The 26844-nt window shown below is 47.0% G+C and overlaps 3 protein-coding genes across 4 annotated transcripts in view; 1 reads left to right on the top strand and 2 right to left on the bottom strand.

Annotated features, from left to right (window-relative positions):
- Positions 1–17733, bottom strand: part of LOC123749539 (collagen alpha-2(IV) chain-like) — a 74132-nt gene extending 56399 nt beyond the window's left edge. The window contains exon 1 of the mRNA XM_069324983.1: positions 17581–17733. Within this exon, the coding sequence (XP_069181084.1) occupies positions 17581–17733 (153 nt within the window). The remainder of the gene's footprint in view (positions 1–17580) is intronic.
- The window catches only part of LOC123759112 (neprilysin-1), a 504536-nt gene that overhangs the window by 437695 nt on the left and 39997 nt on the right, over positions 1–26844 (bottom strand). The window lies entirely within an intron of this gene.
- LOC138364904 (uncharacterized) lies at positions 24639–26289 on the top strand. The gene is made up of 2 exons (XM_069324981.1): positions 24639–24654; positions 25598–26289. Exons 1-2 carry the CDS (start codon positions 24639–24641, stop codon positions 26287–26289), a joined length of 708 nt encoding a protein of 235 aa, XP_069181082.1.

Below are 26844 nucleotides of genomic sequence, written 5' to 3'. Positions count from 1 at the left end.
TCCTTCTGCCCCTAACCTTAATTTCATAACCTGTTCCTTTACTGTTGTTTTTCTCCTGATGTGGCTATGCAGCAATTTAGGCTGAGTCTTTGCCTTGCTTGCGATGTCATTTTCGTATTGTCTTTCTGCCTCTCTTCTCATCCTAACATATTCATTCCTGGCATTCTGGTATCTTTCTCTGCTCTCCAGTGTCCTGTTATTCCTATAGTTTCTCCATGCCCTTTTACTTTGCTGCTTAGCTAGCCTACATCTCTGATTAAACCATGGGTTTCTCATCTTCATTTCACTGTTTTCCTTTTGGACTGGGACAAACTTGTTTGCTGCATCCTTGCATTTTTGCGTGATGTATTCCATCATATGGAATACATGTGTGTGTATATGGAATACATTGTGTGTGTGTGTGTGTGTGTGTGTGTGTGTGTGTGTGTGTGTGTGTGTGTGTGTGTGTGTGTGTGTGTATTTGCTATTTAATATTCGTGTCTACAGAATTTAGCTATTGGCTCTTGGACCACGTCTTTCTAACCAATCTATTTTTTTATCTATTATATCTACTACATATATTTCTCTGTAACACACACACACACATACACACACACACACACACACACACACACACATTTCCGGGAAGCAGGCCGTAGCAGCTGTCTAACTTCCAGGTACCTATTTACTGCTTGGTAACAGGAGCATCAGGGAGAAAGAAACTCTGCCCATTTGTTTCCACATCCGCCAGGAATCGAACCCGGGCCATTAGGACTACGACCTCCGAGCGCTGCCAACTCAGTCGCAAAGGTCCCTAAGTGTGTGTGTGAGTGCGCGCGCGCGTGTGTATGCATGTATGTGCTCACCTATTTGTGCCCACCTAGATGCACTCAGCAAGACGGGCTTGCATGGCCGACCACCAGTAGTTCAATACAATGACATCTCTGCAACTTATTCGAGTGTCCAGTCACCATCACTGTTCCCATGTTCTAATGTTACACACTGTGAACATTACTTCTCCTTGTACATGGTAAACTTATCTCAAGCTCTTGAACGTCATTTTCATGTCGATCCAAGTTTTGTCTTTGCTCTAGTTTGGTGATATCAAGTTCCTTTAGTCTGTTTTTGGTGATATCCAGTTCCTTTAGGTTTTGTGATATCCAGTTCCTTTAGTGTTTGTCTATAGCCACGTCCCCTCAGCTCAGGGACGAGCCTTGTTGCATATTAATGGACCTTCTCCGGTCATGTGTGTTTCTTTAGCTACGGGATACAATCTGACGCGACTCAACACTGTCTCAAATACCATGTATAAAGAGCACAGAAAGTTCCTGTCACATGTAATGCTTTGGCCCAGAAAGTTCCTGTCACATGTAATGCTTTGGCCCAGAAAGTTCCTGTCACATATAATGCTTTGGCCCAGAAAGTTCCTGTCACATGTAATGCTTTGGCCCAGAAAGTTCCTGTCACAGGTAATGCTTTGGCCCAGAAAGTTCCTGCCACATGTAATGCTTTGGCCCAGAAAGTTCCTGCCACATGTAATGCTTTGGCCCAGAAAGTTCCTGCCACATGTAACGTTTTGGCCCAGAAAGTTCCTGTCACGTGTAATGCTTTGGCCGGAGCGTGGAAATGAATATGAATAATTTGCATTTACATGTGTACAACAAATTACGCGGCATACGTATCACGAGGGAGCTACTAGGCAAGGAATAATTTGCAAAGCAAATGACTACGGAACTAAAATTAATCCCCCCAACAAATAAAAAGCTCATCAATTAACCTTTCTCTATAGGTATGAAGCCTCTATAAAAGTTATATATGGAAACATATTTAAATTAAATAAACGCTACTCAAGACGAATGTAACACAAAATTTCTTAAACGAAATGCAGATTTGCAATTATTTAAGGAGAATTGTGTAGAAAATAGGAATTCTAACGATGTTCTGGGCAGCGAGGTATGGTGATGAAGTCTACGGTCATGTCCTGCCATGTTTCACTGTCTCACGCCGCCGCCTACTGAGTTAGTCATCAATTGGGATATTATTTGCATTTATTGTACCTATACTTCCATAGTTCCTGGTTTGTCTTCTGTCTCGTTTAGGTATTTTTGTGTGTTTTTGCTCTTTTGTACTTTGCAGGTCCAAGTTCAATCTCCAGTCAATAAATTGGACAATCTTAATGTCTCTACGATTCTGATTCCGAACTTCTCAAAGAATAGTGAGTAATGAATTTATTCTTACCCTTCCTACTACAAGCTATCATACCTTAAGCCGTACCACTCCAAGCCATGCTCCTCCAAGCCATGCCCCTCCAAGTAATCGTACTCTAAACTATTTCACTGCAAACGATCCGAAGAGCAATTAAACATAATACAGTAACAATACTAATAATAGTAATAATAATTCGTTTTCTCGGGGACAAGAAGCCTGATAATAAATATATATATATATATATATATATATATATATATATATATATATATATATATATATATATATATATATATATACATATATATATATATATATATATATATATATATATATATATATATATATATATATATATATATATAAATATATATATATATATATATATATATATATATATATATATATATTAGGCTTGTATCGAGGTCACTCCAAAGTCGAACTACCTATCCGTCCCAGGATGCAACCCCACACCAGCTGCCTTAACTCCAGGGTACCTAGTTACTGGCAGGTGAATAGGTTCATCAGGTGAAAGGAAAAGTGTCCAACTATTTTTGTTCTTCCCGGAAATCCATCCCAAAAAATCCACGATCGTAAGTCAAGAACGAATTCAGCTTACGAAAAGGAGATGTGAAACATTAAGACATTTAATATAAACTTTGGAAACATTAAATTAGGCAGACGAGGAGTCACAATAACGTGGCTGAAGTATGTTGACCAGACCACACTCTAGAAAGTGAAGGGACGACGACGTTTCGGTCCACAATCGACTTGAGAATTGTCCAGGACGGACCGAAACGTCGTCGTCCCTTCACTTTCTAGTGTGTGGTCTGGTCAACATTAAATTAATTCTAACGAACTCAAAACACAGTTACTGTGACTCGCAAGATAATTACGCAACAATAAATGACATTATGAAACTTGCGGCAACAACATTAACATGATAAACGCTGTTTTGCGAACACTTATAAAGCACTGAAACTAATTATCTCATAACGCAGTAAGAGCCTAACGCAATACAAAGCCTCGAACGACGGTACGAAAATATTTTGGAGTGATTTTTAACCGGATACAACTTCTCTCCTTCAGAGGGGTAGGGCAAGGGAATTGCAGGCGATGAGTCACAATAACGTGGCTGAAGTATGTTGACCAGACCACACACTAGAAGTTGAAGGGACGACGACGTTTCGGTCGTCGACTTAAGAATGGTCCAGGACGGACCGAAACGTCGTCGTCCCTTCAACTTCTAGTGTGTGTTCTGGTCAGCAAGAGAATTATTAGTGCTAAGACAGCATTATTATTTACCACTTCAAACGGCTGAGAGATCGTAATAGGGTTTAGCACATGCGGATGGAGTGGAGGAATGGAGTCCAGCCACTTGGACCATTGGGGATCGAACCACGGTCTTGCTGGAAGCGATAAGATAAAATTTTCAGGAGAAAGTGATAAATCAGAATGCCTATAAAATACAAAAAAGGGATATTGATGACATGATAGGAGCAGGGACATGAGGTAGTGAAGGAATAATGCCCAACCACTTGTAAATCGGGGATCGAACCAGGCACCTTTCAGAAAACGAAGCTATTGCCCTAAACACCAGTCCGCAAGGTGATATAAGAAAATATTAACCTATAAATAGCAATCAAGATCTCCGTGATGCCACGTTTGGGGTCTTAAGATGACCTTGTTTAGTAATTTGTAAATTTTGCCCCGAGGGGCGAGTTTATTGGGCAGCGCCACCCATCCTGTGATTGGACACACCGCCAGAGTGACAGTATTGGGCAGCGCCACTCATCCTGTGATTGGACACACCGCCAGAGTGACAGTATTGGGCAGCACCACTCATCCTGTGAGTGAACACACCGCCATAGTGACAGTATTGGGTAGCGCCACTCATCCTGTGAGTGGACACACCGCCATAGTGACAGTATTGGGCAGCGCCACTCATCCTGTGAGTGAACACACCGCCATAGTGACAGTATTGGGCAGCGTCACTCATCCTGTGAGTGAACACACCACCATAGTGACAGTATTGGGCAGCATCACTCATCCTGTGAGTGAACACACCGCCATAGTAACAGTATTGGGCAGCGTCACTCATCCTGTGAGTGGACACACTACCATAGTGACAGTATTTGGCAGCGTCACTCATCCTGTGAGTGAACACACCACCATAGTGACAGTATTGGGCAGCGTCACTCATCCTGTGAGTGAACACACCGCCATAGTGACAGTATTGGGCAGCGTCACTCATCCTGTGAGTGAACACACCGCCATAGTGACAGTATTGGGCAGCGCCACTCATCCTGTGAGTGAACACACCACCATAGTGACAGTATTGGGCAGCGTCACTCATCCTGTGAGTGAACACACCGCCATAGTGACAGTATTGGGCAGCGTCACTCATCCTGTGAGTGAACACACCGCCATAGTGACAGTATTGGGCAGCTCCACTCATCCTGTGAGTGAACACACCGCCATAGTGACAGTATTGGGCAGCGCCACTCATCCTGTGAGTGAACACACCGCCATAGTGACAGTATTGGGCAGCGTCACTCATCCTGTGAGTGGGCACACCGCCATAGTGACAGTATTGGGCAGCGCCACTCATCCTGTGAGTGAACACACCGCCCTAGTGACAGTATTGGGCAGCGCCACTCATCCTGTGAGTGAACACACCGCCATAGTGAGAGTATTGGGCAGCGTCACTCATCCTGTGAGTGAACACACCGCCATAGTGACAGTATTGGGCAGCGTCACCCATCCTGTGAGTGGACACACCGACATAGTGACAGTATTGGGCATTGGGTAACAAGTGCATCAGGATGAAAAAAAATCTTCCCATTTTCTTTCTGCCATCACCGAGGATCGAACCCGGACCCCTAGGAATACGAGTCCAGAGCGCTGTCCACTCAGCTATCAGGCCCCCCTTGTGTGTGTATGAGTGTGTATGCGCGTGTGCGTGCGTGTGCCTGTCCGTGCGTGTGTGCGTGTACGTGTCCGTGCGTGTGTGCGTGCGTGTGCGTGCCTGTGTAAGTGTGAGGGACCGGCTCCACCAAAAAACAAAATACTACAAGGTTTTCCTCTTGCATTCCTCCCTCCATTTCCCCACCTTCATTACCTCCACCACTTTGCTAAAAATTTTGGCGTCCAGGGGGTCGCCAGCATTCATTTGCGGCGGTGAGAGAGAGAGAGAAAAGAGAGAGAGAGAGAGAGAGAGAGAGAGAGAGAGAGAGAGAGAGAGAGAGAGAGAGAGAGAGAGAGAGAGAGAGAGAGAGAGAGAGAGAGAGAGAGAGAGAGAGAGAGAGGAGAGAGAGGAGAGAGAGAGAGAGAGAGAGAGAGAGAGAGAGAGAGAGAGAGAGAGAGAGAGAGAGAGAGAGAGAGAGAGAGAGAGAGAGAGAGAGAGAGAGAGAGAGAGAGAGAGAGAGAGAGAGAGAGAGAGAGAGAGAGAGAGAGAGAGAGAGAGAGAGAGAGAGAGAGAGAGAAAGAGAGAGAGAGAGAGCGCCAGGTTCCACTGAGTGGGTCATTGAAATAGATCAAGAGACTAAGCAATATACAGAAAAGAGAGTGACCTACAGCAGTGAAAGACACGAAAATACCAAGAGTGAAAGAGAGCGAAGAGTTGAACCAAAAGAGAGCAAGTAAGAGAGAGAGAAGGCAGAAGGCCACATGTTGTAATAACAAGTGACGTATCACCCTCTCACAGTGCGTGTTACGAAGCATAATGGGTGATGAACCTGGTTGTTAAAACAATATCTTAGCTGCACAACTCTTTCTGACACTCGGTCGCGTCTGCGGCTCTCTTTAAACCCGTACATATGTGTTCAAATTTATGAGCGTGTATCTATATGTGTATCGTTGTTAGACACACCGAGCTCTGGTTTGCATGGTCAATACTAACACACACAGAGGCTGGTACATAAGCTGGAGAGACAGGCAGGTGTAGCTGGTAAGGTGCTCCAGTGGATAAGGGAGTACCTAAGCAATAGGAAGCAGAGAGTTACGGTGAGGGGTGAGACCTCAGAGTGGCGTGAAGTCACCAGTGGAGTCCCATAGGGCTCTGTACTCGGTCCTATCTTGTTTCAGATATGTAAATGATCTCCCGGAGGGTATAGACTCATTTCTTTCAATGTTAGCTTACCATGGCAAAATTATGAGAAGGATTAAGACAGAGGAGAACTCCTTGAGGCTTCAAGATGACCTAGACAAGCTGAAGGAATGGTCGAACAAATGGTTGTTAGAGTTTAACCCAAGCAAATGTAATGCAATGAAGATAGGCGTAGGGAGCAGGAGGCCAGATAGAAGGCATCATCTGTAAGATGAAATTCTTCAAGAGTCAGAGAGAGAAAAAGACCTAGGGGTTGATATCACGCCAGACCTGTCCCCTGCAGCCCATATCAAGAGGATAACATCAGCGGCATGTGCCCGGCTGGCCAACATAAGAACGGCATTCAGAAACTTGTGTAAGGAATCATTCAGAACTTTGTATACAACATATGTCAGGCCAATCCTGGTGTATGCAGTCCCAGCATGGAGTCCATATCTAGCCAAGGATAAGACTAAACTGGAAAAGGTTCAAAGGTTTGCCACCAGACTAGTACCCGACCTGAGAGGTATGAGCTACGAGGAGAGACTACGGGAATTAAATCTCACTTCGCTGAAAGACAGAAGAGTTAGGGGGGACATGATCAGCACATTCAAGATTCTCAAGGGAATTGACAGGGTAGATAAAGACAGGCTATTTAACACAAGGGGCACACGCACTAGGGGACACAGGTGGAAACTGAGTGTCCAAATGAGCCACAGAGATATTAGAAAGAACTTTTTTAGTGTCAGAGTGGTTGACAAATGGAATGCATTAGGAAGTGATGTGGTGGATGCTGACTCCATACACAGTTTCAAGTGTAGATATGATAGAGCCCAGTAGGCTCAGAAACCTGTCCATCAATTAATTGACAATTAAGAGGCGGGACCAAAGAGCCGAAGCTCAACCTCCGCGTGTACAACTAGGTGAGTAAACACACACTTTTTCCCTTCATATCTTGTACTCCAAAGCCATAATTTTCCTGTGCAAAGTGCATGCATTGTCCTTGTTTGCAGGTTCCTTATGAAGAAGGTCCTGCTTTCCTCAAGCATTATCGTAAATGAGTCCATAAATTGCCTGGGGGGGGGGGAGGGGAGGTTCTTGTAAAAGAATATCTGCCTTGTGTAGTACGGAGAGCTTGAGTTTTGTAATTTTCGTAAAACGCGAGAGAGAGAGAGAGAGAGACGGACAAATGGCTTCCTACCAAACCTAGCAATTACAAGTCCAATAGATGTTAGCCTACAAATCTCTCTCTCTCTCTCTCTCTCTCTCTCTCTCTCTCTCTCTCTCTCTCTCTCTCTCTCTCTCTCTCTCTCTCTCTCTCTCTCTCTCTCTCTCTCGGCTGTGCTTCATGCAGGACTGAGGTTCGATCCACGATAACCTGAGTGGTCGGACAGAGGTCTTTCACTCTGTCCTCCAGTCCTGGCCCCCTTGTCCTCTCAGCCCTCCCAAGTGCAATGTAGATACACTTATGAAAGGCTTTTCCCTCCCTTAACAACGTACCTCAGCCCTCCCTCCCTCCCTTAACAACGTACCTCAGCCCTCCCTCCCTCCCTTAACAACGTACCTCAGCCCTCCCTCCCTCCCTTAACAACGTACCTCAGCCCTCCCTCCCTCCCTTAACAACGTACCTCAGCCCTCCCTCCCTCCCTTAACAACGCACCTCAGCCCTCCCTCCCTCCCTTAACAACGCACCTCAGCCCTCCCTCCCTCCCTTAACAACGCACCTCAGCCCTCCCTCCCTCCCTTAACAACGCACCTCAGCCCTCCCTCCCTCCCTTAACAACGTACCTCAGCCCTCCCTCCCTCCCTTAACAACGTACCTCAGCCCTCCCTCCCTCCCTTAACAACGCACCTCAGCCCTCCCTCCCTCCCTTAACAACGCACCTCAGCCCTCCCTCCCTCCCTTAACAACGTACCTCAGCCCTCCCTCCCTCCCTTAACAACGCACCTCAGCCCTCCCTCCCTCCCTTAACAACGCACCTCAGCCCTCCCTCCCTCCCTTAACAACGCACCTCAGCCCTCCCTCCCTCCCTCCCTCCCTCCCTGACGCAATAATTGCACTACTGTTAACCATTTCACTTCATTGCCAACAGTATGAGAGACATGTTCTTGACGTCATCGTAAAGACTGCCTTTGCCGCCCTCACACTAACTCGGGACCCACTCGTCTGTTATTGAAGAGCACGGCATCCCTTCTCCAACACGTGCTGTCGTGCGCAATGGCGGTACGGGCACGGCATCTCTTGCCGTACGTGCTGCCGTATCCATGGCAACACGAACACCACATGCCCCTTTAATACAAAATCCGCTCGAATACACACACTGTTATATGCCTGTCAGAGTATATCCACGTCAAGAATATATCTGATTTGATATATTGATCAGATGTGATCCAGTTTTATATATATCCTCTAGAATAAATTTAATGAAATATGTTCTCTATATTAAATCCAATTTAATACATTTTTTTAATAAATCTGATTTAATATATCTCTACATTAAACCCAATTTAAAATATATATAACAATAAATTTGATTTAATATTCATCTTAAGTCTTGGCTTATTCCTCCTGACTTCACAAGTCTGACCCTCACCCCCCCATCCCATCACCTCACAAGTCTGACCCTCACCCCCCCACCCCAGCACCTCACAAGTCTGACCCTCACCCCCCCTCCCCAGCACCTCACAAGTCTGACCCTCACCACCCCACCCCATCACCTCACAAGTCTGACCCTCACCCCCCCACCCCAGCACCTCACAAGTCTGACCCTCACCCCCCCTCCCCAGCACCTCACAAGTCTGACCCTCACCCCCCCTACCCCAGCACCTCACAAGTCTGACCCTCACCCCCCCCCCCACACCCCAGCACCTCACAAGTCTGACCCTCACCCCCCCACCCCAGCACCTCACAAGTCTGACCCTCACCCCCCACCCCAGCACCTCACAAGTCTGACCCTCACCCCCCCCACACCCCAGCACCTCACAAGTCTGACCCTCACCCCCCCACCCCAGCACCTCACAAGTCTGACCCTCACCCCCCCACCCCATCACCTCACAAGTCTGACCCTCACCCCCCATCCCAGCACCTCACAAGTCTGACCCTCACCCCCACCCCAGCACCTCACAAGTCTGACCCTCACCCCAGCACCTCACAAGTCTGACCCTCACCCCCCCCCCACACCCCAGCACCTCACAAGTCTGACCCTCACCCCCCCCCCCCACCCCAGCACCTCACAAGTCTGACCCTCACCCCCCCACCCCATCACCTCACAAGTCTGACCCTCACCCCCCCATCCCAGCACCTCACAAGTCTGACCCTCAGCCCCACCCCAGCACCTCACAAGTCTGACCCTCACCCCTCCACCCCATCACCTCACAAGTCTGACCCTCACCCCCCCCCCACCCCAGCACCTCACAAGTCTGACCCTCACCCCCCACCCCAGCACCTCACAAGTCTGACCCTCACCCCCCCCACCCCAGCACCTCACAAGTCTGACCCTCACCCCCCCACCCCAGCACCTCACAAGTCTGACCCTCACCCCCACCCCAGCACCTCACAAGTCTGACCCTCACCCCCCCACCCCAGCACCTCACAAGTCTGACCTCAACACACACTTCGCCAAGTTCATTATAAACTAACCATGCCATCCTTCTCTGTACGGACTCAAGTGAATTTATATCCCCTTCTATAGTACAGAGACCAAACCTAAACTACCAAATCTAAACGATGCCTAACAAGGCTAAGATCAAACCGAACAATATTATTAGCTCCTAATGCTATTAGGATCTAAAGAATAATTATTTGATCCGTATCAGACGTTCAATCCCCCGACCGTCCAAGTGGTTGGGGTACCATTCCTTTCCCTCCGTCCCATCCCATATCCTTATCTTGATTGATGATTGATGAAGATTAAGCCACCCAAGAGGTGGCACGGGCATGAATAGCCCGTAAGTGGTGGCCCTTTCGAGCCATTGCCAGTATCAAAAGATGATACTGGAGATCTGTGGAGGCGCAACTGCACCCTGCGTGACGGGAGATGTCTCCCGGACCAAGTGGTGACCAAATGGTCCCTTATCTTGATCTATTCCAAGTGTTATATAGTCGTAATGGCTGGGCGCTTTCTCCTCACAGTTCCTTCCCTTCTCCCACACCTGTACCTCACCTGTCAGGACACTGCGCCCCCCCCCCTCACCTTCTTTTTCTTAGACATTTCTCTTCGCCAAAATCTACTTCATACTAGCTATTTCACTTCAACAATATCTACTTTCTGTTAGAAGCTTCATCACACATATGGTGACCAGTATATTGTGTGTGATAGTGATGGAGGAAAAGATACATTCAAAACAAGGCAAGAAAGAGAAATACAGTGAGAGAAAGAGATAAGTGTGATAGTCTGAAAGAGTAAGAGACGAATGGGAAAGAGGAGACGAAGAGGTAAAAGGGGAAGAGAGAGAGAGAGAGAGAGAGAGAGAGAGAGAGAGAGAGAGAGAGAGAGAGAGAGAGAGAGAGAGAGAGAGAGAGTGTATATGTGTGTGTATGTGTGTGTGTGTGTGTGTGTGTGTGTGTGTGTGTGTGTGTGTGTGTGTGTGTGTGTGTGTGTGTGTGTGTGTGTCCATCAACTGTTTATTTTCACACACACACACACACACACACACACCCAGGAAGCAGCCTGTAGCAGCTGTCTAACTCCCAGGTACCTATTTACTGCTAGGTGAACAGGCCCCCCCCCCCTGGTGTGTGTGTGTGTCCATCAACTGTTTATTTTCACACACACACACACCCAAGAAGCAGTCTATAGCAGCTGTCTAACTCCCAGGTACCTATTTACTGCTAGGTGAACAGGGCACCCCTCCCTGGTGTGTGTGTGTATGTGTGTGTGTGTGTGTGTGTGTGTGTGTGTGTGTGTGTGTGTGTGTGTGTGTGTGTGTGTGTCCATCAACTGTTTATTTTCACACACACACACACACACACACACACACACACACACACACACACACACACACACACACAGGAAGCAGCCTGTAGCAGCTGTCTAACTCCCAGGTACCTATTTACTGCTAGGTGAACAGGCCCCCCCCCCCTGGTGTGTGTGTTTGTCCATCAACTGTTTATTTTCACACACACACACACCCAAGAAGCAGTCTATAGCAGCTGTCTAACTCCCAGGTACCTATTTACTGCTAGGTGAATAGGGCACCCCTCCCTGGTGTGTGTGTGTGTGTGTGTGTGTGTGTGTGTGTGTGTGTGTGTGTGTGTGTGTGTGTGTGTGTGTGTGTGTGTGTGTGTGTGTGTGTCAGACACATGGACCATCAAAGCACTACAAACATAATATAAAACACAGTGATCAAAGGGGTCCGGGCTGATTATTATGCACGGCTCAGAGGGGAAATCCCAAAGGGGAAGGAAGGGTGAGGGAGCCACAGAGGGGGGGAAAGGGGTAAGAGTTAGGTAAAGGGAGGTAAAGGGGTAGGAGGAGAGAGAATGGGGTAATAGCAGAAAAGAAAGGGACCAAGAGATAGAAGAAAAAGCTAGTAAAAAGAAGATAAAAGGACAAAGAAATAGGAGAAGAAATGGCAAGTAAAAGGAGATTGACAGACCTTAATAATACTCATACTTTGACAGGCCTAATTAATCCTCAGAGGTTGACAGGCCTTATTAATCCTCAGAGGTTGACAGGCCTTATTAATCCTCAGAGGTTGACAGGCCTTATTAATCCTCAGAGGTTAACAGACCTTAGTAATTCCCAGAAAACTATTAATAATCAAACTATTAATTACTCAGACCTTAATAATCTGAGAGGTTGACAAAACTTAATAATCTCTGAGAGGTTGACAGGCCTTAATTATTCTCAAAGGTTGACAGGCCTTAATAATCTGAGAGCTTGACAGACCTTAATAATTCTCAGAGATTGACAGGCCTTTATGGCTGTCCAGAAGTTGGTAGGCCTTATAAGCACAACGCCAAACCAAACCACTGACACTTACCACTTACCACTTAAGTGTTCATACTTAATACTGTCAACACTTAAACATCCCTAAAATTCCATTCACGAGAACGCATAGCGATACTTCATAATTCACACCTGGTAAACATTACAAATTCAACACCTTTCTGATACTTTTCAACACCTTTTAGTGGTAAGTAATTATCAAAAAAGGGCACCAAGCTGGAGAGACCATGTAGGCACCTTTCTGAGCCTTTTCTATATCTTTCTGATATAGAAAAAGGACAAACAAACGTTAAATTGTGTTGAAAAAGGCATCTTGATCGATACCTCAATATGGTCACATAATAAACTAGGCTGCATTGCTAACGTTGCAGTGCGAGCTGCAGGGCATCAAAGCCTAACTGATCAGGCAATCAACCAGCAGGAATAGCCAGAAAAGAGGAGCCTGGGAACACAGATTCCTGTAGCCACCACGCAGAGAGGTCCGCCAGGCGGCTTCTAGTCCTTTAATTAGAGTGAATAATGCTATAATTTGTAGCAAGACGCTTGCAAAAAAAGCAACTCGATCTTCCTCTTGTTCATTATATATAAAAAATATAGCTATAAAACGAATGGCTTGCGGGGTTACGCCTGGACATTGTAAAAATTGATGCGTTTTGAAGGTGGAGAGGAAGTTCATTCCAAATTTATGAAAGCCGCGCAAGAGGAGAAGAAGAAAGAATGGGAAGAACAGGCACGCGTGAAGGATATATAAGAGATACTAGAATGAGAACACGAATTGCTGTGTATATATAAAGTGAAACTACGACCATAACCAGCCGTCTTCACCACCTCCACTACCACCAAACACCAACAGTCGGATGAGATTCAATATCACCATATATATATATATATATATATATATATATATATATATATATATATATATATATATATATATATATATATATATATATATATGCAGAATAACCACATATGAAAAATAGAAAATGCTTAACGCGTTTTCGGCTAATTCGCCTTCATCAGAGCAAAGTAGAATCCTTTGAAAAACGCGTTAAGCATTTTCTATTTTTCATATGTGGTTATTCTGCATACTTGGATCAGTGTTTTTGTGATCATTGTTGCATATATATATATATATATATATATATATATATATATATATATATATATATATATATATATATATATATATATATATATATATATATATATATATATATATATACCGCAGCACTCCGTGGCCCGCTAACAACATTTTTTGTTTTTTTAATAAAATATTCGAGATCTCCCGGAAATCTGAAAAAGGGCAAAAATAGTTCCAATATTCCAATATGGGGAGAGAGAGGAAGCGCTTAATTACTGAATTATTATTTATTATTATAATTAAATATAGTTAGAGTGCAGCTGGGCGCACTCTATACCAGCCGGGCGCACTCTATACCATCCGGGCGCACTCTATACCAGCTGGGCGCACTCTATACCAGCCGGGCGCACTCTATACCAGCCTGGCGCACTCTATAGCAGCTGGGCGCACTCTATACCAGCCGGGCGCACTCTATAGCAGCCGGGCGCACTCTATACCAGCCGGGCGCACTCTATACCAGCCGGGCGCACTCTATACCAGCCGGGCGCACTCTATACCAGCCGGGCGCACTCTATACCAGCCGGGCGCACTCTATACCAGCCGAGCGCACTCTATACCAGCCGGGCGCACTCTATACCAGCCGGGCGCACTCTATACCAGCCTGGCGCACTCTATACCAGCCGGGCGCACTCTATACCAGCCTGGCGCACTCTATACCAGCCGGGCGCACTCTATACCAGCCTGGCGCACTCTATACCAGCCGGGCGCACTCTATACCAGCCGGGCGCACTCTATACCAGCCTGGCGCACTCTATACCAGCCGGGCGCACTCTATACCAGCCGGGCGCACTCTATACCAGCCTGGCGCACGGATTCAGAGGGAAAAACAGATATATATGACAAAAATATATCGCATTCTGACACAAAACTGCCAAAGTATGACAGGAAAATGAAGGTTTAGGTAGACTGCATCTTCCCAGATTGTCAGAAAGCCTTTGTTATTGTTCCTGGTGACAGGCTGGTGTACAAGCTGCCTGTGATAACTGAGAAGGTTCTCCCTTCTAAGAAGATAACTAAGAAGGTTAAGGTTCTCCCTTAAGGTAAGGTAAGGGAGAACCTAAAGGACGGAAAACAAAGGGTCACAGTCAGGGGTACTACAAGGCACGGTCTAGGAACCTCTGTTGTTCCTAATTTACGTGAATGTACAAACCCGAGGGATTGTTCATACGAGTATTTGTCGATAAGGCAAAGCTAATGAGGTGTTTAAAAACTGAGGAGGACTGTAGAAAGTTAAAGGATTGGCTAATCTCTAAGAGTGGGGTAAATAGAGTGTCGTTAGAATTAAACTCCAGCACGTGAAGGTGATGAGGAGAGGAAAGATTGGTAATTCATACAGACATCTACACCACAAGACGATGGCAACCACACAAGTCTAAGATAATAAGAGGCACAGATTAAGAAAGGTATGGGGAAATTGGCAAACATTATAAAGGTATTTTTAAAAAAATCAAGACTTAGGACAACTGATAAAGTCTAGCCGAGACCAATATTAAATTATGTTGCACCGGCATGGACTCCACACACTGTGAAACACAAAACAAATTTAAAAAAAAAGAGCAGAGCTTTGCAACAAGACTTTTCCCTGAATTAAAAGAACTAAACAACGAGGACAGGTAACTAATTCTGACAGTACTAGAGTAGAGAAAGAAAAGAGGAGACATGATTACTATATACAGAATACTGAGGGCATTAAACAAGGTGGACCAAAACCGCTTCTTTGTATTGACAAAAGTAGGATATAAGGACATAAGTGAAGGCAGGAAGGGCACATGAGGCGGAGAAATGTAAGGAAATACTGGTATTAACTACAGGGGGAGGGAGGGGGGGGGAACAAGTGGAATGTACTGAGAGAAGAAGTTGTGGAAGCCACCTCCAGCCACAACGTTAAGGACAGACTCCACAAATAATTTGCCTCCAATCAAAAAATACCACCCCCCCACTACCACCATTACTACCACCATTACTACCACCATTACTACCACCATCACCACCACCATCACCACCACCACCACCACCACCATCATCACCACCACTACCACCATCACCCCCACCACCACCACCACCACCCCCACCACCACCACCCCCACCACCACAACCACCACCACCACCACCACCATCACCCCCACCACCACCACCCCCACCACCCCCACCACCCCCACCACCCCCACCACCACCACCACCACAACCACCACCACCACCACCACAACCACCACCACCACCACCACCATCACCCCCACCACCACCACCCCCACCACCCCCACCACCCCCACCACCACCACCACCACAACCACCACCACCACCACCACCACCACCACAACCACCACCACCACCAACCACCACCACCACCACCACCACCACCAACCACCACCACCACCACCAACCACCACCACCACCACCACCACCACCACCACCACCACCACCAACCACCACCACCACCACCAACCACCACCACCACCACCAACCACCACCACCAACCACCACCACCACCACCACCATCAACCACCACCACCACCACCACCACCACCACCACAACCACCACCACCACCACCACAACCACCACCACCATCACCACCACCACCACCACCACCCCCACCACCCCCACCACCACCACCACCACCACCACCACCACCACCACCCCCACCACCCCCACCACCACAACCACCACCACCACCACCACCACCACCACCACCACCACCACCACCACCACCCCCACCACCACCACCACCCCCACCACCACCACCACAACCACCACCACCACCACCACAACCACCACCACCATCACCACCATCACCCCCACCACCACCACCACCACCATCACCACCATCACCCCCACCACCACCACCACCACCCCCACCACCACCACCACAACCACCACCATCACCACCATCACCACCACCACCACCACCACCCCCACCACCACCACCACCACCACCACCACCACCATCACCCCCACCACCACCACCCCCACCACCATCACCCCCACCACCACCACCACCACCCCCACCACCACCACCACAACCACCACCCCCACCACCACCACCACCCCCATCACTCACTGGTCGAGTCCCAGTACGACCACCACTCACTGGTCGAGTCTCAGTACGACCATCACTCACTGGTCGAGTCCCAGTACGACCATCACTCACTGGTCGAGTCCCAGTACGGCCACCACTCACTGGTCGAGTCCCAGTACGACCACCACTCACTGGTCGAGTCCCAGTACGACCACCACTCACTGGTTGAGTCCCAGTACGACCACCACTCACTGGTCGAGTCCCAGTACGACCATCACTCCCTGGTCGAGTCCAAGTACGACCACCACTCATTGGTCGAGTCCCAGTACGACCACCACTCACTGATCGAGTCCCATTACGGCCATCACTCACTGGTCGAGTCCCTGGATGACCACCACTCACTGGTCGAGTCCCTGGACGACCACCACTCACTGGTCGAGTCCCAGTACGACCACCCCTCACTGGTCGAGTCCCTGGACGACCACCACTCACTGGTCGAGTCCTAGTACGACCATCACTCACCGGTCGAGGACCTTTGTTCAAACATCTTCGACGTTGAAACAAAATCCATATCGATAAGACGAGGAAGAGGAGAAGAAAGCTGAGGAGGGGATGAGAAGTAAGATAGAAAGATAATAAAGACGAGACACGGAAGAGAAAGCAGAGAAACGTGCGTGGCAGGAGCAAATGGAGGAAAAAGAAGGAACAGAATTATGAGAAGAGGAAAGATAGAAGCGAAAAAGAGGGATTATAAGAATAATGAGAATAATAATAATAATAATAATAATAATAATAATAATAATAATGAGAATACGGAGATAATTATAAATTAGGAGGAAATAGAGGAGAGAAAACAAGGGATAAACTCAACAAAGAGAGAGAGAGAGAGAGAGAGAGAGAGAGAGAGAGAGAGAGAGAGAGAGAGAGAGAGAGAGAGAGAGAGAGAGAGAGAGAGAGAGAGAGAGAGAGTACAAATCGAAGGGTAATAAATAAGAATAATCGAAGAAAGAGGGCAATAGGGTGGAAAAGTGATACATAGAACCGGATGAGGAGGAAGAGCAAGAGAAGAAGGAGTTAGGAGGCAAAATGGAGAAGAAACCTCATACCAAGCACCGCCATATTTTCTGGGGGTCAGGTTAATCCAGCCGTGGCTGTCTATAGTCCGGACTGTGAGTGAGACCCGGTCATGTGGAGGACTTCGGCGATCTGGAGTTCTTCAGCGATGTGGAGTTCTTCGGCCATGTGGAGTCCTTCGGCCATGTGGAGTCCTTCGGTGATGTAGAGTCCTTCGGTGATGTAGAGTCCTTCGGCGATGTAGAGTCCTTCGGCGATGTAGAGTCCTTCGGCCATGTGGAGTTCTTAGGCCATGTGGAGTCCTTCGGCGATGTGGAGTTCTTCGGCCATGTGGAGTCCTTCGGCGATGTGGAATCCTTCGGTCATGTGGAGTCCTTCGGCGATGTGGAGTCCTTCGGCGATGTGGAGTCCTTCGGCGATGTGGAGTCCTTCGGTGATGTGTAGTCCTTCGGCGATGTGGAGTCCTTCGGTGATGTGGAGTCCTTCGGCGATGTGGAGTTCTTCGGCGATGTGGAGTTCTTCGGCGATGTGGAGTTCTTCGGCGATGTAGAGCCTTCGGCGATGTGGAGTCCTCCGGCCCAATATGGAGTCTTCCGGCCCGTGTAGGCCACACGTAATGAGCACCGCAGCTCACACTTCCTGGGGATGGAATGCTCTGCAATGTTGATTTCTCGAGAAGTTGTCTGTGGAATGTGGGGGAGGGGGGGAGGGGTTCTGGGGGTTGTTCGTGTTAGAAATATGACTTTCTGATGAAGTTCCTTAGACTGTAAGCTTCTGCTGATGTACAAGTTCCTGGAATGTAAGCTTTTGATGTGGTATGAGTTCCTGGAATGTAAGCTTTTGATGTGGTATGAGTTCCTGGAATGTGAAGGTCTGTCGTGGTATGGCATTCCAATTCCCTCTCTCTTACTCTTTTAAAGACTAAGGTTCGTTAAGATTGATGATCGCATCCAAGCCACGAGCTAAGAGCTGTTATCTACAGCTCTACATTGGATATTATTATCATGAGCTCATTCTACATCAATTCATTTGATATTATTATATTTTTTCATTAGGAATAAACATTATTTAACGTTAACATTCAATCATGAGCCAGAGACTTCCTATGGACGGATGCCTTCGAGTCCTCGCGTATCTGTACTTACTGAGAGAACACGTTCCAAAGGCGAGACAGCATTGAGAAGAGACCACGAAAATCCCAAATTTATGAGCATTTTGACAATAGGTCAATTTGGCAAACCAAAAATCAATACCTGACAATGTGTGGCTCGAGAAGGCGTCTTCTGCACTCTTCAGAAGACCTCAAGATGGTGCACAATCAATTCCTCTTTCACCGAGACTCTTTACAAGATTCAAACAACAATTCTCAACTTTAATTAACACCTAACAACCCACACGCCTCGGCCGGCATCAAGAGCAGCAGCAGCTCTCAAAATAAAGACCAAAGGATTACGAGAGATGAAAATTTTAGTAAAAAAAAAAAGGGAAAATCGACACGATCAAAGGAGTTGCCACAAATTACCGGAGCTGGAGGACAATAACAATGGTATTTATGTTCAGAGGACGACAACGAGCACCGTCTCTGGGGCACAGGTGGAGGGAGACTACACTGATTACCTTAATTGTTGCGATACCCAGTTGTTACCTGGTTGTCTGTTACCTGGTTGTGTGTTACCTGGTTGTCTGTTACCTGGTTGTGTGTTACCTGGTTGTCTGTTACCTGGTTGTGTGTTACCTGGTTGTGTGTTATCTGGTTGTGTGTTACCTGGTTGTCTGTTACCTGGTTGTGTGTTACCTGGTTGTCTGTTACCTGGTTGTGTGTTACCTGGTTGTGTGTTACCTGGTTGTCTGTTACCTGGTTGTGTGTTACCTGGTTGTCTGTTACCTGGTTGTCTGTTACCTGGTTGTCTGTTACCTGGTTGTCTGTTACCTGGTTGTCTGTTACCTGGTTGTCTGTTGGCTTTACAACAGCGACCCCTCAGCTCTATGAAAGCTTTACACCAGCGACCCCTCGGCTCTATGAAAGCTTTACAACAGCGACCCCTCGGCTCTATGAAAGCGTTACACCTGCGACCCCTCGGCTCTATGAAAGCGTTACACCTGCGACCCCTCGGCTCTATGAAAGCGTTACACCAGCGACCCCTCGGCTCTATGAAAGCGTTACACCTGCGACCCCTCGGCTCTATGAAAGCGTTACACCTGCGACCCCTCGGCTCTATGAAAGCTTTACACCAGCGACCCCTCGGCTCTATGAAAGCTTTACACCAGCGACCCCTCGGCTCTATGAAAGCTTTACACCAGCGACCCCTGGGTGCTGTGCAAGCTTTACGCCATTGACCCTACGGACATGTGTTTTTATATAACTGGAAAGAGTGTGGCGGCGACAATATGAAGATGGGGGTAAATTTGAAATATATATGACTAATACCATAAGCAATAGTTCATTTACCCTCCCTGGCGAGAGAGACGTAGATGTATGACTTGAGGAGACTCAGGTTAACGGCCATTGGCCTTGTTCGGTAGAGTTTGAACTGCTTCATGACCTCAGAGAGGTTCAATCACCCGAGCCCCGACACCTCCCGTGCCAACGTGAACGGTTATGAGTAAGTTATTACAGCATTCATCGTCATTCCAAACCCGCGTGTGGGTAGTCGGTGAGGCCCTCACATTCCCGGTGTTGCTACGGGGGCGTGTCTGATTAGATTGGCTAGGATGTATCATCATTTACCTGAACTTACCTGGAGGCTACCATCTCTAGTGGCCTCGACGGTGAACAGGAAGACCTGGAGGCCACCATTTCTAGTGGCCTCGACGGGTGACAGGAATATCTGGAGGCCACCATTTCTAGTGGCCTCGACGGGTGACAGGAAGACCTGGAGGCCACCATATCTAGTGGCCTCGACGGGTGACAGGAAGACCTGGAGGCCACCATATCTAGTGGCCTCGACGGGTGACAGGAAGATCTGGAGGCCACCATTTCTAGTGGCCTCGACGGGTGACAGGAAGACCTGGAGGCCACCATTTCTAGTGGCCTCGACGGGTGACAGGAAGACCTGGAGGCCACCATATCTAGTGGCCTCGACGGGTGACAGGAAGATCTGGAGGCCACCATTTCTAGTGGCCTCGACGGGTGACAGGAAGACCTGGAGGCCACCATTTCTAGTGGCCTCGACGGGTGACAGGAAGACCTGGAGGCCACCATATCTAGTGGCCTCGACGGTGATATCAGAGTGTCACTAGGAAGCGACAAGGAGAGTGTGGCCCCCATACGACCAGATGCATTTCCCTAGTGTATTTACCTCATGAAATTATCATAATTATCTATCTATTGCCTCATGTCGTCGTGAGGTTAGAATGTCTTAGGTTAGGATGGGTTAGGATGGGTTACAATAGGGTTAGGGAGGGTTAGGTTAGGTAAGGTTAGGTTACGTTAGGTTAGGTTAGGTTAGGTTAGGTTACGTTAGGTTAGGTTAGGTTAGGTTAGGTTAGGTTTTGTAGGTTAGGTTAGGTTAGGTTAGGTTAGGTTACGTTAGGTTAGGTTAGGTAAGGTTAGGTTACGTTAGGTTAGGTTAGGTTAGGTTAGGTTTTGTAGGTTTATAATTCGCTGACGAACTGTCTTGTGGACGATGTGATTTGTGTCTAAATCTTATTTTTGAACAGGCAAACCTTTTTGCCTTTTTTAGATTAAATAGTAACTTTTTCGCCATTTGTCTGTGATAACTTTCTTGCACTGAACGTTGTGTCTACAGGATGTGTATAACGCTAAGAGTAACTTTGTACACAAACAGCTGAACTGTTACACTGGCTGGTTGAACAACTGGTTGTACACCTGGTGGTTTGGATAACTGGGTGGTTGTAAAGCAGGTTGGCTGTACAACTGGGTGGTTGTACAGCAGGTTGGCTGTACAACTGGGTGGTTGTACAGCAGGTTGGCTGTACAACTGGGTGATTGTACAACAGGTTGGCTGTACAACTGGGTGATTGTACAGCAGGTTGGCTGTACAACTGGGTGATTGTACAGCAGGTTGGCTGTACAACTGGGTGATTGTACAACAGGTTGGCTGTACAACTGGGTGATTGTACAGCAGGTTGGCTGTACAACTGGGTGATTGTACAGCAGGTTGGCTGTACAACCACCTAGTTGTACAACTGGTTTCTTGTACCTTCTTTTACGACTGGAATTATTTTCTTTGTGTGTGAGTATTGGATTCCATTTCATATTTCACGAAATATTTATTTTTATTGCTTTTTTATCACCTCCTCTTACACCCAGTTATTTTATCTGTATCTTAACTATCCCGCTCTTGTCTCCTCCTGTTCTTCCCTATTCTACCTCTTATTTTTTTTTGTTTTTTTGAGTGAGAGATGGGCAGATAAGAAAGATGGAGAAGCACAGGTGAAGGGAAAAGTTTAGAAATGGGAAGTATAGTGTGAGTTATGATATGAGGCGGACTGTCCGCCTCGCTGACACCATATGTGGGTGTTGGCAGGTAAGCTATGCTTGCTCTCTCTTGTCAGGGAGTTGTGAGTGTGTGAGTGTGTGAGGTACTTCACGTGCATTTCACCATATGTGGATGTCTATAGGTGTGTGAGTGTGTGTGTGTGTGTGTGTGTGTGTGTGTGTGTGTGTGTGTGTGTGTGTGTGTGTGTGTGTGTGTGTGTGTGTGTGTGTGTGTGTAAATTACGAAAATTAACGTGATTGAAAAATGTGACAGTGTCAGACCACGGAGGAAGAATTGAGACAGGAATTTCCTTAAGTACTTTCGTATATTAATACATCTTCAGAAGGAATATTACATACCATTAGGGGGTGGGGTTAGTTAGTATTTCATTTGAGTAGATCGAGGCTCATGGGCTACCAGCTGTGGGAGCGGGGCGTCTCATCTTGGAGTTGGATCAATGCTTGGATTCCTAGCATTGAATCTTCTAACATTTCAATGGTGTTCCACACCCTGGTGGCTGGGTCTTGTAGTCTGATGTTTAGTGGCTGTATGTTAAGGAGTTCATGGAGCTCCTGGATTGTCTGATTATATGGTGGACGGTGTTTTGCTGCTCTCCTTAGCGCCTTATTTTGCAATGCTTGCAGTTTTTGCATGTTTGTTTTCTTTAAGGTGTGAGTTGGTACTGGAAGGTATTCTATATGCGGCCGGACTTTGAATAGGGCTGTTATTGTGCAACAATATTCCACCCTAGAGAACACCAGTGTCTTCAAAAGTATCATCATTGGTATGGCATCACTTATTTGAGAGTTTCTTGTTATTTAACGTGTCATTTTTCTTGCAGTTGTGACGGCTACTTTATTGTGGTTTTTAAAGGTATGGTCTTCAGATATGATTACTCCCGAATACAATATCTATTGTATTCAATATCTATTTATTTTCCGTTCTATTGTGTGATTTGAGTGTGTATTATATGTGGTTACAGTTTTCATATTTTCATTTTTGCCATAGTGCAGGAGCTGGAATTTATCTTCATTAAACATGATACTATTTTCTGTGGACCTCCCCTACCCTTTCTTCCCCTCTGCCTCCCTACATTCTCCCCTCTGCCCTCCCCTCTGCCTCTCCCCATTCCCCGTGACAACGCGCCTGCTTGCATATTCAGAGAAGCAGAATGGGATAGAGACTCTCGGATATATTACGGACACATCATTCATGAGGACTGTGTACCCCCCGGAGCCTGGGTGGCCACACACACACACACACACACACACACACACACACACACACACACACACACACACACACACACACACACACATACACACACACACACACACACACACACACACACACACACACACACACACACACACACACACACACATATACACACACACACACACACACACACACACACACATCCTAGGGGGTGATGTGGTGGAGGCTGACTCCATACACAGTTTCAAGTGTAGATATGACAGAGCCCGATAGGCTCAGGAATCTGTACACCTGTTGATTGACGGTTGAGAGGCGGGACCAAAGAGCCAGAGCTCAACCCCCGCAAACACAACTAGGTGAGTACAACTAGGTGAGTACACACACACACACACACACACGCACGCACACACACACACACACACACACACACACACACACACACACACACACACACACACACACGCACGCACACATCAAGAGCTTATACCTATTATTCCAGTTCATAACTAGTAATGCTTACTGCTAGACGAAACTCTTCCCAAAAGTTAAGAAGTTGCTGTCTATATCTACAAAGGAGAGAATGTCTGTTTATTTGTTTGTTTTTGTGTCTGCCCGCGGTTGGAGGGCTAGACTCAATTTTCACTTATGAAGAGTATTGGGTATAGGCGTGTCATAGGTCAGTCGAAGGGGTCAGGTCGACAACGTCAACGCTCCATCATCGACGGTCGAGGTGGTTGGGGCACCATTCCCCCCCCCCCACCCATTAGTCCCAGATCCTCCCTCTCATGTCCCAACTGCTATCTAGTCCCACTGGCTTAGCGCTTTCTCCTGGTTAATACTTGACCTTGCTCGCACTGTCTTCTCATCACTCGAGGAATACAGAGGGGGGGGGGGGGTTAGTATGAGTACAGAGGTCTTCTGTAAGCAGCTGTAGTGCTTAATGACTCCCCGGTACAACTGTCGGGTACAGGAGGCCTGTACCTAGGGTTATGGAGTTCCCCCCCCCCACCCCGGGGGGGGGGGGTGGCCAAACAGGTGACGAAACTACGACGTTGTCACAACGTTTCAACAAATGTGAACACCTCCTAGCAAGTTGTAACAACGTTCTGATACGTCATTAAAACGTTATAACAAGATGTATTAACAACTTTATTACAACTTGTAACAAGCAGAAAATAGGGGGACAATTATGTTGTGTGTTTGCACGGCCTATAGGCCCAATACTGACCTTCTCTCAGCATCCAACCCACGACAATTAACAAACTCCCGGACACCTACTTTACTGAACAAATCCACAAGGGCCGTGACGAGGATTCGAACCTGCGTCCGGGAGCATCCCAGACACTGCCTTAAACGACTGAGCTACGACAGGGCTCTACAGCTACGACCTACTTTACTACTTGGTGAACAAGGGGGGCATATATCCTCCCCCCTCGGTATAGTGAGCCAGGGACGCAGACCACTGTACTACAGCAACCCGTCCTCTTAAAAATAACGTCACTTTTGGCTCGTATGCGCACTATGGCCAAATTTGGACGTAATTTGCAATGAAATCGACTCACAAAAGTGACGTTCTGTTCCGTTTTCTATTTGAGCCAGAGGTTATGAGAGGACATTTTTAATTAACGTTTTTCATAACGTTTTGAAACTTTATGAGAATTTCCTGCCCACCTAACCTATCAGAGGACCCTTAACTTACTGTTGAAAAAAAAATCCCAAATTTATTTTCATTTTTTTTTTTCATTTTCAAATTACGTCCAAATTCGGCCATACGGGCAAACGGCCAAAAGCGACGTTCTTTTTAAGAGGACAGGTTGCAGCAGAACCCCCTTATATACACCAGGGGAAACCCCTCTTCCCGAGCCGCATCGACACTTGAGAACACACACACACGCGCCAGCTGGGGGATCTAGAACATGTCTCTCTCTTTGTGTACGTGGGGCTGTATCGCCCAGAAGAACTGCCACTCTGCTAATTGGACTCGGTGCCATATCTCTCTGATATCACAGCCGGTAGGAAGCAGTTACGTGATGGCTCGTCCCGGCCGAGATTAGACATTCACGTTGACAAGATAAGAGAGGGGAAGGGGAGGGGGTTGACAGGGGGGATGGGCGGTTGACGGGGGGGGGGGGGTGGTAGACGGGGGGAGGGGGTTATCGGGGGGGGGGGGAAGGGGGGTAGAGACCGGGGGTAGACTCGAATGAAGGACGTTTAAGTGGAGACTCTTGGAGACTGAACAGGTGAAACAATTAACGATGGAACAGATAGGACAATTAACGATGGAACAGATAGGGCAATTAACGATGGAACAGATAGGACAATTAACGATGGAACAGATAGGGCAATTAACGATGGAACAGATAGGACGATTAACGATGGAACAGATAGGGCAATTAACGATGGAACAGATAGGACAATTAACGATGGAACAGATAGGACAATTAACGATGGAACAGATAGGACAATTAACGATTGAACAGATAGGGCAATTAACGATGGAACAGATAGGACAATTAACGATGGAACAGATAGGGCAATTAACGATGGAACAGATAGGACAATTAACGATGGAACAGATAGGGCAATTAACGATGGAACAGATAGGACAATTAACGATGGAACAGATAGGGCAATTAACGATGGAACAGATAGGACAATTAACGATGGAACAGATAGGGCAAATAACGATGGAACAGATAGGACGATTAACGATGGAACAGATAGGGCAATTAACGATGGAACAGATAGGACATTTAACGATGGAACAGATAGGACAATTAACGATGGAACAGATAGGGCAATTAACGATGGAACAGATAGGACAATTAACGATGGAACAGATAGGGCAATTAACGATGGAACAGATAGGACAATTAACGATGGAACAGATAGGGCAATTAACGATGGAACAGATAGGACAATTAACGATGGAACAGATAGGGCAATTAACGATGGAACAGATAGGACAATTAACGATGGAACAGATAGGGCAATTAACGATGGAACAGATAGGACGATTAACGATGGAACAGATAGGGCAATTAACAATGGAACAGATAGGACAATTAACGATGGAACAGATAGGACAATTAACGATGGAACAGATAGGACAATTAACGATGGAACAGATAGGACAATTAACGATGGAACAGATTGGACAATTAAAGAGTGAACAGGTGGGACAATAACTACTGAGCAGGTGGAACTATAAACGACAGATGGAACAATAAATGAATGAAAAGAGCGCGTTTAACGATTTCAGAAATGGGACGATTATTGATAAATAAAAGTGTGGAACGATAAACGCCTTGCGGATACCTTGTGGATACTTTGTGGTTACTTTGCGGATACCGTGCGGTTACCATGCGGATACCTTGCGGTTACCACGCGGATACCTTGCAGTTACCTTGCGGTTACCATGCGGATACCTTGCGGTTACCATGCGGTTACCATGCTGTTACCATGCGGATACCTTGCGGTTACCATGCGGTTACCATGCTGTTACCATGCGGATACCTTGCGGTTATTATGCGGATATCATGCGGATACCTTGCGGTTACCATGCGGATACCTTGCGGTTACCATGCGGATATCATGCGGATACCTTGCGGTTACCATGCGGATACCTTGCGGTTACCATGCGGATACCTTGCGGTTTCCTTGCGGATACCATGCGGATATCATGCGGATACCTTGCGGTTTCCTTGCGGATACCTTGCGGTGATTC

The sequence above is a fragment of the Procambarus clarkii genome, chromosome 15 (genome assembly GCF_040958095.1).
Source record: "Procambarus clarkii isolate CNS0578487 chromosome 15, FALCON_Pclarkii_2.0, whole genome shotgun sequence".
NCBI lineage: Eukaryota > Metazoa > Arthropoda > Malacostraca > Decapoda > Cambaridae > Procambarus > Procambarus clarkii.
This window is presented reverse-complemented; position numbering and strand designations above follow the sequence as displayed.